The 13,683-nt window shown below is 38.8% G+C and overlaps 1 protein-coding gene across 9 annotated transcripts in view; it reads right to left on the bottom strand.

The window, feature by feature from the left end:
* PMS1 (PMS1 homolog 1, mismatch repair system component) overlaps window positions 1-13,683 on the bottom strand; it is a 100,076-nt gene that overhangs the window by 85,300 nt on the left and 1,093 nt on the right. For 5 of the 9 annotated variants that reach the window (XM_043577282.1, XM_043577289.1, XM_043577287.1 and 2 more), the window contains exons 2-3: window positions 9,658-9,756; window positions 7,012-7,163 (exon numbers count right to left, since the gene is read on the bottom strand). In XM_043577282.1, the coding sequence (XP_043433217.1) occupies window positions 7,012-7,143 (132 nt within the window). In that variant the 5' untranslated portion in view covers window positions 7,144-7,163; window positions 9,658-9,756. Of the gene's footprint in view, window positions 1-7,011; window positions 7,164-9,657; window positions 9,757-13,532; window positions 13,648-13,683 lie in introns of all 9 variants that reach the window. The other 4 variants (XM_043577283.1, XM_043577288.1, XM_043577285.1 and 1 more) reach the window with 2 other exon arrangements.

Genomic DNA, 13,683 nt, shown 5'->3' with positions numbered 1-13,683 from the left:
ACTACCTATTGTCTGATACCTAAGACTTCCAGCAACATGTGAATAAAGGTGGTGAGAGTGGACATCCTTGTCTTGTTCCTAACCTTAGGGGAAAAGCTCTCAGTTCTTCTCCATTACTATGTCAGTGGTATTATATTGAGTTATGTTCTGTCTAAACCTACTCTAGTGATGGTTTGTTGTTGTTGAAGGCTTTTATCATGAATGGATATTGTATTTTGTCAAATACTTTTCCTGCACCTGTTGAAATAATACGGTTTTTATCCTCTCATTGATTTATCACATTGACTGATTCTCAAATATTGAAAAACCCTTGCAACCCAAGAATAAATCCCACTTGATCATGGCGAATAAATTTTTTAAATGTTGCCCCTCCCCTGCTTATACTCTCGGTCTCAAAAATAAATAAAACATTAAAAAAAATAAAAATAAAAAAGGGGGGGGTGCGCCTGGGTGGCTCAGTCGGTTGGGCTTCCAACTTTGGCTCAGGTTATGATCTCGCGGTTTGTGAGTTCAAGCCCCGTGCTGGACTGTGTGCTGACGGCTCAGAGCCTAGAGCCTGCTTCAGATTCTGTGTCTCCTCTCTCTCTGCCCCTCCCCTGCTCATGCTCTGTCTCTCTCTGTCTCAAAAATAAATAAAACATTAAAAAAATTTTTTTTTATGTTTTATTTATTCTTGAGGTCAGGGAAGGGGCAGAGAGGGATAGAGGATCCAAAGTGGGCTCTGTGCTGACAGCAGACAGCCTGATGTGGTGCTTGAACTCACAAAGCGGAGATCATGACCTGAGCTGAAGTCAGATGCTTAAGCAACTGAACTACCCAGGCATTTCCCATGGTGAATGATGTTTTTAAATGTACTGTTGGATTCTCTTTGCTAATATTTTGTTGAGGATTTTGGCATGTATGTTCATCAGAGATTTTGGCTTGCAGTTCTCTTTAATTGTGATGTCTTTATCTGGCTTTGGTGACGGGGTAATGCTGACCTCATACAATAAATTTGGAAGTTTTCCTTCCTCTATTTTTGTGGAATAGTTTAAGAGTAGGTATTAACTCCTAAAATGTTTAGAAGAATTCCCCTGTAAAGCCGGTTCATTTGCAATTTTGTCTGTTGGGAGTTTTTTGATTACTGATTCAATTTCACTGCTGGTAATCAGTCTATTCAAATTTTTTATATCTTCCTTTTTGCAGTTTTTGGTAGTTCATAAATTTCTAGGAATTTATGTTTCTTCTAGGTTCTACAATTTGTTGGCATATACTTTTTCATAATATTCTAATTGTATTTCTGTGGTGTTGGTTATTTCTCTTCATTTGTGATTTCTTTTTTTTTCTTTTTTGATGAGTCTAACTAGAGGCTTACCAATCTTTTTGATCCTTTCTAAAAACCAGCTCCTAAACTGACATTTTATTACTTTTTTAGTTTGTGTCATTTATTTCTGCTCTAATCTTTACATCTCCTTTCTTCTACTCACTTTGGGTTTTGTTTGTTCTTTTTCTAGCTCCTTTAGGTATACGGTTAGGTTGTTTGAAATTTTTCTTGCTTCTTGAGATAAGCCTGTATTGCTGTAAACTTCCATCTTAGATCCACTTTTGCTGCATCCCAAAGATTTTAGACTGTTGCATTTTCATTTGTCTCCATGTGTTGTTGTTTTTTTTTTTCTTTGATTTCTTGGCTGACCTATTCATTGTTTGGTAGCATGTTATTTAACTTCTATGTATTTGTGCTCTTTCCAGATTCTTTGTGGTTATTTGGTTTCATTATGGTCAGAAAAGATGCATGGTATGACTTTGTTCTTTCTGAATGTTGACACTTGTCTTGTGGCCTAATATGTGATCCATTCTGGAGAATGTGTGATGAGCACTTGAAAAGAAAGTGTATTCTGCTGTTTTAGGATGGAATATGAAAAGAAAGTCTATTCTGCTGTTTTAGAATGGACTGTCCTAAATATATCTGTTAAATCCATTTGGTCCAGTGTGTCATTCAAAGCTACTGTTTCCCTGTTGATTTTCCTAGATTATCTGTCCACTGATGTAAGTGAAGTGTTGAAGTCCTCTATGTTATTTTATTACTATCAATTAGTTCCTGTTTCTTTTTAACTATTTTACTCATTTAAGTGCTACGTTGGGTGCGTAAATATTTACAGTTGTTACATCTTCTTGCTGGATTGTCCTCTTTACAATTATAGAGTGCCCTTGTCTCTTGTTACTGTCTTGGTTTTAAAGTCTATTTTGTCCGACATAAATCATTGCTACCCCGGCTTTCTTTTGACATCATATACATGAAGTATGTTTCTCCATCCCCCACTTCCAATCTGCAGATATTTTTAGGTCTGAAATGAGTCTCTTGTTGGCAGAAAATAGACTGGTCTTGGGTTTTTATCAATTCCATCACCCTACATCTTTTGATTTGAACATTTAGTCCATTTACATTCAAAGGAATTATTGATATTTATTGCCATTTTGTTACTTGTTTTGTGGCTGTTTTTGTAGTTCTCTGACACTTTCTTCTCTTGCTCTCTTTCAAGGTTTTCTGGCTTTCTTTAAAATTATATACCTGGATTCTTTCTCTTTATTTTTTGCATTTTTTTTTAAATTTTTTTTCCACGTTTTATTTATTTATTTTTGGGACAGAGAGAGACAGAGCACGAACGGGGGAGGGGCAGAGAGAGAGGGAGACACACAATTGGAAACAGGCTCCAGGCTCTGAGCCATCAGCCCAGAGCCTGACGCGGGGCTCGAACTCACGGACCGCGAGATCGTGACCTGGCTGAAGTCGGACACTCAACCGACTGCACCACCCAGGCGCCCCTATTTTTTGCATTTTTATTACTGGCTTTTTGGGTTTTTGCATATAGCAGTCTATATTAAGCTGATTGATGGTCACTTAAGTCTGAACCATTTCTTCTCTCTCCAAATGTTTTAGGTATATGGTGTCATATTTTACATCCTTTTGTGAATCTCTTGACTGATTTTTATTTTATTTTTATTTAAATGTTTATTTATTTTTGAAAGACAGACAGAATGGGAGTGGGGGTGGGGCAGAGAGGCAGAGAGACACAGAATCTAAAGCAGGCTCCAGGCTCTGAGCTGTCAGCGCAGAGCCCCATGTGGAGCTTGAGCTCACAAGCTGTGAGATCATGACGTAAGCTGAAGTCAGCTGCCCAACTGGCTGAGCCACCCAGGCGCCCCACTCTTGACCAATTTTTAAAGACATACTTATTTTTACTGCTTTAGTGCTTCTCACTTTTTTTACTCCTACTTTTGCTCTTCCCTTTCCACTCAAAGACTCCCCTTTAACATTTTTTTTTATTAAAAAAATTTTTTTTTAACGTTTATTTATTTTTGAGACAGAGAGAGACAGAGCATGAACAGGGGAGGGTCAGAGAGAGGGAGACACAGAATCTGAAACAGGCTCCAGGCTCTGAGCTGTCAGCACAGGGGCCCGATGCGGGGCTCGAACTCATGGACCTCGAGATCGTGACCTGAGCCGAAGTCGGCTGCTCAACCGACTGAGCCACCCAGGTGCCCCATCCCCTTTAACATTTCTTTTAGGAGGGTTGGTTTAGTGGTCATGAATTCCTTTTTCTCTCTCCTATTCTGAATGGGGAAACACTCTCTCTCCTGTTCTGAATGATTGCCTTGATGAATAGAGTACTCTTGGCTGTAGGTTTTTTCCTTTCAGCACTTTGACTATATCATGCCACTCCCTTCTGGCCTGCCAAGTTTCTACTGACAAACCTGCTGATAGCCTTATGGGGTTTCCCTTATATGGAACTGGCTTCTCTTACTGCTTTTAAAATTCTCTATCACTACTTTTTGCCATTTTAATTACTCTATGTCTTTATGTATGCCTCCTTGGGTTGATTTTGTTGAGGGATCTCTGTGCCTCCTGCATCTGGACCTCTGTTTCCTTTCCCAGATTAAGGACATTTTCAGCTATTATTTCTTCAAATATATTTTCTTCCCCCTTTTCTCTTCTTCTGGGATCCCTATAGTACAAATATTATGCTTGATGGAGTCACTGACTTCTCTAAGTCCATTCTCATTTTGAATAATTTTTTCTCTCACCGTTTGGCTTGATTACTTTCTAAGATTCTGTGCTCCAGGTTGCTAATTTGCTCCTCTGCATCCTCTAGCCTGCTATTATTCGATCTATTGTTTCTTAAACTTCATTTACTGTGTTATTTATAGCTTGTTCTTTTTTTCTCTCTTTGTTAAGGACCTCACTGATGTCCTCCACTCTTTTCTCAAGTTCAGTGTCTTTATGATCATTACTTTAAATTCTCTATCAGGCATATTACTTGTATCTGTTTCTCCTAGGTTTCTTGCTGTGGTTTGGCCTTGCTCTTTCATTTGGCACATATATCCTGTCTCTTCATTGTGTCTAGCTCTCTGTGTCTGTTTCTGTGTGTTAGGAAAGTCAACCACAGTGCAGTGTCCCCTATTCACCAGAACGTGTCACTTCAGGAGCGTCTCCTATGTGTGCTGGGCCTGCTGTTGTATCCTGGCTGCTTTTTTCTTTGCTGCAGTACCCTGCAGAGATTCTCCTTGACTGTTGTGGGCACTATTTGGTCCCTGGCTGCCGTGGGGCACACAGTTTTAACAAGATGAGTGCTGGTCTGCTTGCAAAACGAGACCTGCTGCCGCTGCTAGACTGAAGCCCCACATAGTGCACAGGTTGGAAGATACAGTGTTGGGAAGGTTTGCACTGGTCTTCTGGGAGAGGGGACTCAAAATGTCAGAACTGAGGTATATGTGACTGGGAAGTGTGGATCTGCTGAAGTGCAGTGTTGGGGCAGGGGCCATGGGGTAAGCAAGTTAGGTAGTGTCAGTGCCACGCTGGTTCTCACACGTGGCCATGTGTTTGCACTGGGGCATATGGGAGAGAAATGGTATCTGCCCATTCCTTTTTTCCGGGAGGAGACCCACAGTGATCCCTGCTGTCCGGGACATGCTCTGAAATGAGTAAACTACTCTCCCCCCCATTTTCAAACTGCTGTTTCTATGCTGTAACTCCAAGGGCTGTTGGTTGTGCTCTCTTTAAGGGCAGGGACTCCACTTCCTATTGTTATCCAGGCTCTCCCAGAATGTGGCTTTTTAAAATTCCATGCTTTAGGTCCTGCTGGCTTTAAGAATTCATGGAATTCGGCCTCTCTGGCTTTCAAAGCCACATGTTTGGGGCTTCATCTTCCCCATGCAGGTTGCCTAGTGCAATACAGTCTATTTCTCCTCCCTCTTCATATCTGCAGTTCTCTCCCCTCCATGGAGCACTCCCCACCACGTCTCTGCTCTTCCTACCGTCTTTGATGTGGCTTCTTGTCTACCACTTCTCTTTAGCTGTGGAGTTTGTTTTGCCAGCCTTCAAGTCTGTTCCGGGTTATTTACACTGATGTGAGTGTTACCTAGTTGTATCTGTGGAACCAGGTGAGCTTAGGGTCCTCTTACTCCGCCATGTTCCCAGCCTCCTCTTAATAGCCTCATATTGACTAGCAGCTTCACCAATAACACAAAAAGTCAATTAACACACATTTTGTATGTTACATATAGTATATGCTATATATTCTTACAATAAAGTAAATTCAGAAAAAGACAATGTTATTAAAATCGTAAGGAAAAGAAAATATATTTGCAGTACTGTACTATATTTATCAAATAAAAAATCCACATCAAAGTGGACTCATGCAGTTCAAACCTGTGTTGTTCAAGGGCCAACTGTATATTGTTGAAAACAAATACAGGTTTGGGGCACCTGGATGGCTCAGTCGGTTGAGCGTCCAACTTCGGCTCAGGTCACGATCTCACAGTTTGTGAGTTCGAGCCCCACGTTGGGCTCTGTGCTGACAACTCAGAGCCTGGAGCCTGCTTTGGATTCTGTCTGTCTGTCTGTCTGTCTGTCTCTCTCTCTCTCTGCCCCTCCCCCACTAGTGCTTTGTCTCTCAAAAATAAATAAATGTAGAAAAAAAAATTAAAAAAAAACTTTTAATACAGGTTTGAAATGGCTTATAACAGCAGTTCTCAGCATCAACTAGAAACGTGTTACAAATGTAATTCTAGGGCCCAGTAACTAAAGTATTCTGATGCACCCAAACATTATTAAAACCACTAGCATAGAGCAAAGATCTTGAATGGGTTTTAGAAACAGAAAGATCTGAACTGCAATCTGATTCACTACTTACTAATTATGGACTTTGGGAAAGTTCTCACAACCTTAATTACTTGTAAAACAGGTATAGTAGTAGATAATTCAGAGTTTTTATAAGGAGCAATTACAACTACATGTATATGTAGTTCACATACAAACTATAAAATATATATATACATGTATATATGAAAAAAGGAAAGTCTTTGCTATAAAGATTTTTATCAGTATCATTTATGCTGTCATACTAACTGTAAATACCTGATAATTAGAAGATTATAAAAATGTATTCCTACATTCACTCAAACAATTTATTCACCATTATGTACCAGGCACTGGCCAGGTATGAAGCACACAAAAAATGAAAAAATATATACCTTACCTCTATGAGCTAGTAGTTTATAATAAGGGAGATAGACATGCAAACTAATTGTAATAAATCAATATCATAAGTCATATTAACTCATGATTTAATATATAGCACTTAAAATTTTTTAATGTGACAACTATGACACAACAAGGGAAATAGTTTTGAAATTAGGTTTGTGGAAAAGATAAAATGCAAATGAGCATAAAACAAGTAAATAACCAAGCAATACCAAAGAATAATAGTAGAAAATACGGACAAATTAGATTCATGTTTTTGGTGATGGAGTCCTAAAGAATAACTTTTCTTTTAAAATTTCCTTTAGTGTTACTGTAATATTGACTTAAGTTAAAATTTATTTTTAAGAATCTACTCTTAAGAAAGTAAAACATGCAATATCCTAAGAATAATTCACTAATACGTAGAAAGAGAAAGATAACAGCTGTAAGGAGAACTCATCTGCCCAGCCCTTTTTTGCTTTAAAGGTATTTGGCTTTTCAGGGACACTCACCAGTTTAACATCTATGCTTGTGGCACCTGCATCCAAGGAGTTTTCAATGAGCTCTTTCACAACACTGACCACTGAAGTGATTATCTGAGAACTTGAAAGGAGGCGCACTGTTGCTGCAGGCAACTGTTTCATTCTAGCTTTTAGCAGAGTAGCTAAAGATAAAATGTAAGTTATAAAAATAAACATTATCAAACATTCCTAACAGATCTGATAGTAACAATAATTAATAGCAGCTCACATTTACTGAACTTCCCAGTATGCCAGGTTCTATTTTAAGCACACAGTATTAAATCATTTATTTCTTACAATATTCTTTAAAATAGAAATCTCACCTCCATCTTACGAGACTGAGGCACAGAGAAGTTAGCTAGTATATCACACTATGGTATTAATTAAACAACAATAAGAAGAATTGTGCTATAATGCGTGTAGTATATGATCTACCAAGCTAGGAATGACCAGGTGGATCCTTGGGATGTGGATGACATCAGTCAGTCATAAGCCTTAATGGCATTCTCAAACATCATTAATCATCTATACATTATGATGAGTCCAATGCCTTTTTCAGTTACTGAGCTCTATTGCAATTAGGGTACTTAGACCCTAGCATTACCATTAATATAAACTACTCAGATCTCAGACATATCAGATAGCTATCTTCTATACTACCGTGCCTAAAACATCATTCCAATCATGGAGCTTCCCAAGACAAAGCTCCAATCTCTATGCTGGCATTCAAGGTCCTTTACATACAGTCGAACCTATATATCCAAAGTCTCTTTGCCACTAAATGTTTTAGCTAAAAAAGCCTTTGTCTAGGGGCACCTGAGTGGCTCAGTTAGTTGAGTGCCTGACTCTTAATTTCAGCTCAGGTCATGATCACAGGCTCGTGAGATTGAGCCCCTTATCAAGGTCCACACTGAGCATGGAACCTGCTTGAGATTCTCTCCTCCCCACTCTACCGCCGTCCCCTACTCACTAAAAAAATTTTTAAATAAATTTAAAAAACGCTTTGTCTAATAAAACCCTTTCAAACAAAGAAACAAAAAAAACCCTCATATGGAAATCCCATATGTAAAGCATACAGGGAGTAAGGTTTGCATCTGCCTTAATGCTTAATTTCAGAAGAGATTTCAGGAAAAGAAAAAACACTAACTTGAAAGAGTGCAATTCTTCTATTGCAAGACCCAAAAATGGGAAAGAGGGGAACCCTAGGTACTTCTTTAATTTACCATGATTCACATGCTCACATGATTTGATCCTATGGAATCTAAATCCAAACAAAAGCAATGCCAGCAATGCCAAACAAACTAAAAAGATATCCATTTAGGATCCTTTCTCAGGCAAATTAAAACATAAACAGCACAGTCATGTAACGAATAGGTAAACAAGAAATGGAGAGTAGCCACTAGAACAATTACATAGGAATTTAGGGGATGCATTTATGGGAAGAGGCCAACATACTGAGTTCTGAGCAATATTAACTGATCACCGTTAATAAACAGAACTATATTATGCTTTGTACAAGGCAAATCTGATTAGCACAGCAGAAAAACATACCAGATTGGAGTCTTTAAAAAACGTGTTTGGAGGTTCATCTTTATTACATGTTAACTGAAACAAATCACTTACCTTTCTGTATAAAATCAATTCATTACCTGTATCAATGGGGATAGTGTCTCACTGGTTTGTTGTGAGGATCAAATAAGCAAGCTATATGAAGTTTTCTGTAAATGACAAGGCTACAGAAAATGTACAGTATTGTGATATGGGGTCATTATGGAATGGAATGATGGGAATTTTTAATACTAACAATTAACTTCTAATTAAGCTGCATATTTGATTTAGTTTTGGGGTACATAGTTTTAGGGAGAGTGGCTTTGTAAACAACCATCTCTCAATTTTTTTTGTGGCTCTCAAGGGCTGGGAGGCTATTCTAGTCTGGAAAACAGTGTAGACAGGCCACTCCACTCTCATACCATTCAGACAAATTAGTGCTATCATAGCAAAAGGCACCCTCTGCACTCTACCCAAAGTTCTGACTGGACACAGGTCTGAGGATATAGAGCCGCACTATCCAACATGGTAGCCACTAGGCAAATGTGACTACTGAGCACTTGAAATGTGGCTACTCCAAATTAAGATATTCTAATACAATCTGGGTTTCAAACTCAATATAAAAAAACATATACAATATACACTTTTATTAAGTTCTTATATGGACCTTAAGATAAAATGATGTTCTGAATATACTGCCTTACCTCAGTATTAAAATTAACTTTTTAAAATTTGTTTTAATATGATTATGAGAACATCTAAAATTATACATGGCATACATTATAGTTCTATTGGACAGAGACATACAGAGTAGTGGTTAACAGAGCAGGCTCTGTTATATCTGTTATAACGAAACAGAGCAGGTTTCATTATATCCTAGCTCGTATGCTAATAAAATTAAAATCTAGAACTCAATCACCTAATCTATAGAAATGGAGAAGATAATAATATATGGTTTTGGTGAGAAGTAAATAAGATAATGAATACAACTTATTACAACGTTTCACATACACATTTTAAAGATCCCAGGATACTTGGACTACATTGAGTTCCTCCAAACACCTAAATGAATACCGTCCCTACCCTCACCTTCGAATCCTTACTTCCACAGAGGTTAATCCATGGCCTGGAATCAGGTCAGGCTTGGGTTCAAGAGGTCTTCTACTTTAGTTTGAGAATCCCAAGGATCTAAGAAAAACAAATCAAACTTTGGGGTATAACTTTAGCATCACCTCACCTTTTACTCTTTCTGGGCAATCTTATTAATCCTCAGCATCTTTGCCTCATTCTCTACAATCTGTCTTACCAAATTTACTATTTTTCTCCCCAAGTCCCTAATTTCATCCCAATCTTCCAGTTTACTGAGGTCAAGGCAGGCCACAGCATGCACTCTTCTATCTTCACACACATCTTACCTCCTCCACCCCACTATGTCCTCTGGTTTCTTAAAAATGTTTACACCTTTGCCCATACTCTACTTCCCTAACTCCCAAGTCAATGTCTCTTCTTCCTAAGAACTTTCATCTACTTTCTTTATCCAGTCCTCCCACAGGCATCTTGACCTTCAAAGCAAAAGCAAAAAAATTCTTCCCTCAACCCTATTACCCCAATGATTATCTTGTTTCTTTATGATGCCAAACATCTAAATCTATAACCACAACAGAGATCTCTCTTCTCTTCCCACGTTAAAACAGGCATTTTTTTTTTCTTTAAGCTTATTTATTTTGAGGGGGAGAGAGAGAACGAGAGTGAGCAGGGGAGGAGCAGAGAGAGACAAAGAGGGAGAGAATCCTAAGCAGGCACCTCGCTGTCAGCACAGAGCCTAACATGGGGCTCAAACTCATGACTAGTGAGATCATGACCTGAGCCAAAATAAAAAGTCTGATGCTTAACTGACTTATACACCCAGGCACCCCCAAAACAGCCTTTTCTAATAATCAGTGTCAAAGTGACCTCAAGATAAGTACTTGTAAAACAGAATTTATCATCCTGCGCCCCTTCCCATGCCCTCTACTTCACTTTGCTGTTTCTCTTAGTAACACACTGTTCTTAGCGACTCAAGTCAAAAACCTCAATCTTCTTTTGCCATCAATCCCATTATTTGCATCTCTACTTCCTAGTGCGATCCTATCTATCAATCTAGACTCAGTTCCAAAGTCATTTGTAACATGGTCCCTTCTGATCACTCAACCAAGAATGATCCTTTCCTCCCCCTACATTCTTAAAGAACTTGGCTTGCATCACTCATGGGATGTTTATCACACCTGTCTTGACCTGTACAACTTCTGAATGCAGGTAATCATATATTATGTATTTCTGGATGCAGCACAGAACAATCATAGTACTTCACTCACAGCAAGCACTTGGAAGAATACTAATCAAGGGCCACAAAGAACAATTCTATCAGCAAGCCAATGTAAACATTAGGAAAAGTGTCCTCCTTCCTAGCAAGTCACACTCTATTTTAACTGGCTTCCATATCATCCCCTATCTCACCTGTATCTCCTAATCAGACTTTTTTCTGGACTGAAGGACTTTATTTCCAAGAACTTTCTAAATATCATCATTTAGATAACATGTCCCAAATTGACCTCAGACCTTCTCTAATTAACTATCTTCCCATAGACCTCATGAAGATAAAAAGCTTCTGCACAGCAAAGGAAACAACCAACAAAACTAAAAGGCAACCAACGGAATGGGAAAAGATATTTGCAAATGACCTATCAGACAAAGGGCTAGTATCCAAAATCTATAAAGAGCTCACCAAACTCCACACCTGAAAAACAAATAATCCAGTGAAGAAATGGGCAGAAAACATGAATAGACACTTCTCTAAAGAAGACACCCAGATGGCCAACAGGCACATGAAAAGATGCTCAACATCACTCCTCATCAGGGAAATACAAATCAAAACCACACTCAGATATCACCTCACGCCAGTCAGAGTGGCTAAAATGAACAAATCAGGAGACTATAGATGCTGGCGAGGATGTGGAGAAACGGGAACCCTCTTGCACTGTTGGTGGGAATGCAAACTGGTGCAGCCACTCTGGAAAACAGTGTGGAGGTTCCTCAGAAAATTAAAAATAGACCTACCCTATGACCCAGCAATAGCACTGCTAGGAATTTACCCAAGGGATACAGGAGTACTGATGCATAGGGGCACTTGTACCCCAATGTTTATAGCAGCACTCTCAACAACAGCCAAATTGTGGAAAAAGCCTAGGTGTCCATCAACTGATGAATGGATAAAGAAATTGTGGTTTATATACACAATGGAGTACTACGTGGCAATGAGAAAGAATGAAATATGGCCCTTTGTAGCAACGTGGATGAACTGGAGAGTGTGATGCTAAGTGAAATAAGCCATACAGAGAAAGACAGATACCATATGTTTTCACTCTTATGTGGATCCTGAGAAACTTAACAGAAACCCATGGGGGAGGAGAAGGAGGAAAAAAAAAAGAGGTTAGCGTGGGAGAGAGCCAAAGCATATGAGACTCTTAAAGACTGAGAACAAACTGAGGGTTGGTGGGGGGTGGGAGGAAGGGGAGGGTAGGTGATGGGCATTGAAGAGGGCATCTTTTGGGATGAGCACTGGGTGTTGTATGGAAACAAATTTGACAATAAATTTCATATATTAAAAAAAAACCTATCTTCCCATATTTGGTAATAAAAACAGCTACCATAAGCAATTTCATATAGATATGTATATATATGTATATATCTATATACATACACACACACACACACACACACACACACACAATTCCCATTAGTCCTTACAACAACCCTATCATTCCTCTATTACAAATGAAATTTGAAAGTTTTATAAGAACAAGATCAGAAGATTCATGATCACAAAACTAGTCTGTGATGGATACACACCTGCATATCTTGGCATGTTTCATTCAAAGGCAATGCTCAGCTCATCCAGTCTCACAAGGAAAAATTAAAAATCCTGAAATCATCCTAAAAATTCTACTTTTTCTATATTCTGCCACTCAGTCCTATCTATCCTACTACCTAAATATTTCTCATACTAATCCTCTCTATACCTATGACCTCTGTTTAGCCCTTAAACATTTCTCTCCTAATGCACTGCAATAGCCACCTTATTGATATTCTGCCTCAATCTCAACCAATGATAGGGTTATTTCTATATTTAAATTTCATCATGTTGCTACCCTACTTAAAATTTTATAAAGAGTTCCAACTGCTGGGGTGCCTGGGTGGCTCAGTCGGTTGAGCATCCAACTTCGGCTTAGGTCATGATCTCCCAGCTCATGAGTTTGAGCCCTGAGTTGGGCTCTATGCTGACACCTCGGAGCCTGGAGCCTGCTTCGGATTCTGTCTCCCTCTCTCTCTCTGCCCCTAACCCACTCGCATTCTGTCTCTGTCTTTCAAAAATAAATAAATATTAAAAAAAAATTTTTTTAATTAAAAAAAAAAAGTTTCAACTGCTAATCAGGTAAAGTCCAAAATCCTTAACTGGACCTTTATCTTTCTAACCTCATCCCACTGTTCTACAAATGCACAGTAAGCCTGTCATACTGCACAACCTGTCTCTCTTAATGTGGTGGCACTCACTGGTTCCTTAGCTCACAAGGTTCCCTTTCTATACGAATGACTTCTAATCATCCTTCCAGATTTAGTTCAAATATCACCTCCTCAAGGAAGCCCTTCTTAACCACTCCAACATCAACCCTCTCCCACTGAACAGATTAGGCATTTCTTTGTCTGTACTCCCATAGCACCTTTTCCTTAGAGTTAACGGAAACTCAGCATAGGCTATTCTAACCATTGTTTTTCTGTCTCTTTCTCCTGGCTCAGAGTTCTCTGAAGACAGAGATTTTATATTAATCTCATATCCTTAGCATAACCTGTTGAACACAGCCAGCATTCCACCATATATATGCTAAATGACACATTCTGAAAAGTGAAAGAGTTGCAGTCAGGCTTACATCACAGCACAGAATGTGTGAAATTATCAGGAATCAGTCTTCCATATTTGATGGGAAGGAAATCAAACACTCCTGAAAGTACTTCCAGGAAAGTCATTTAAGGACAACAAAGTACCTAAAAAAGAAGCAGAGAACTTAATAGGCTTTAGGG

This window comes from Prionailurus bengalensis, chromosome C1 (genome assembly GCF_016509475.1).
Source record: "Prionailurus bengalensis isolate Pbe53 chromosome C1, Fcat_Pben_1.1_paternal_pri, whole genome shotgun sequence".
NCBI lineage: Eukaryota > Metazoa > Chordata > Mammalia > Carnivora > Felidae > Prionailurus > Prionailurus bengalensis.
The sequence above is the reverse complement of the archived record's forward strand: the minus strand, read 5'-3'. Positions and strand labels throughout refer to the sequence as shown.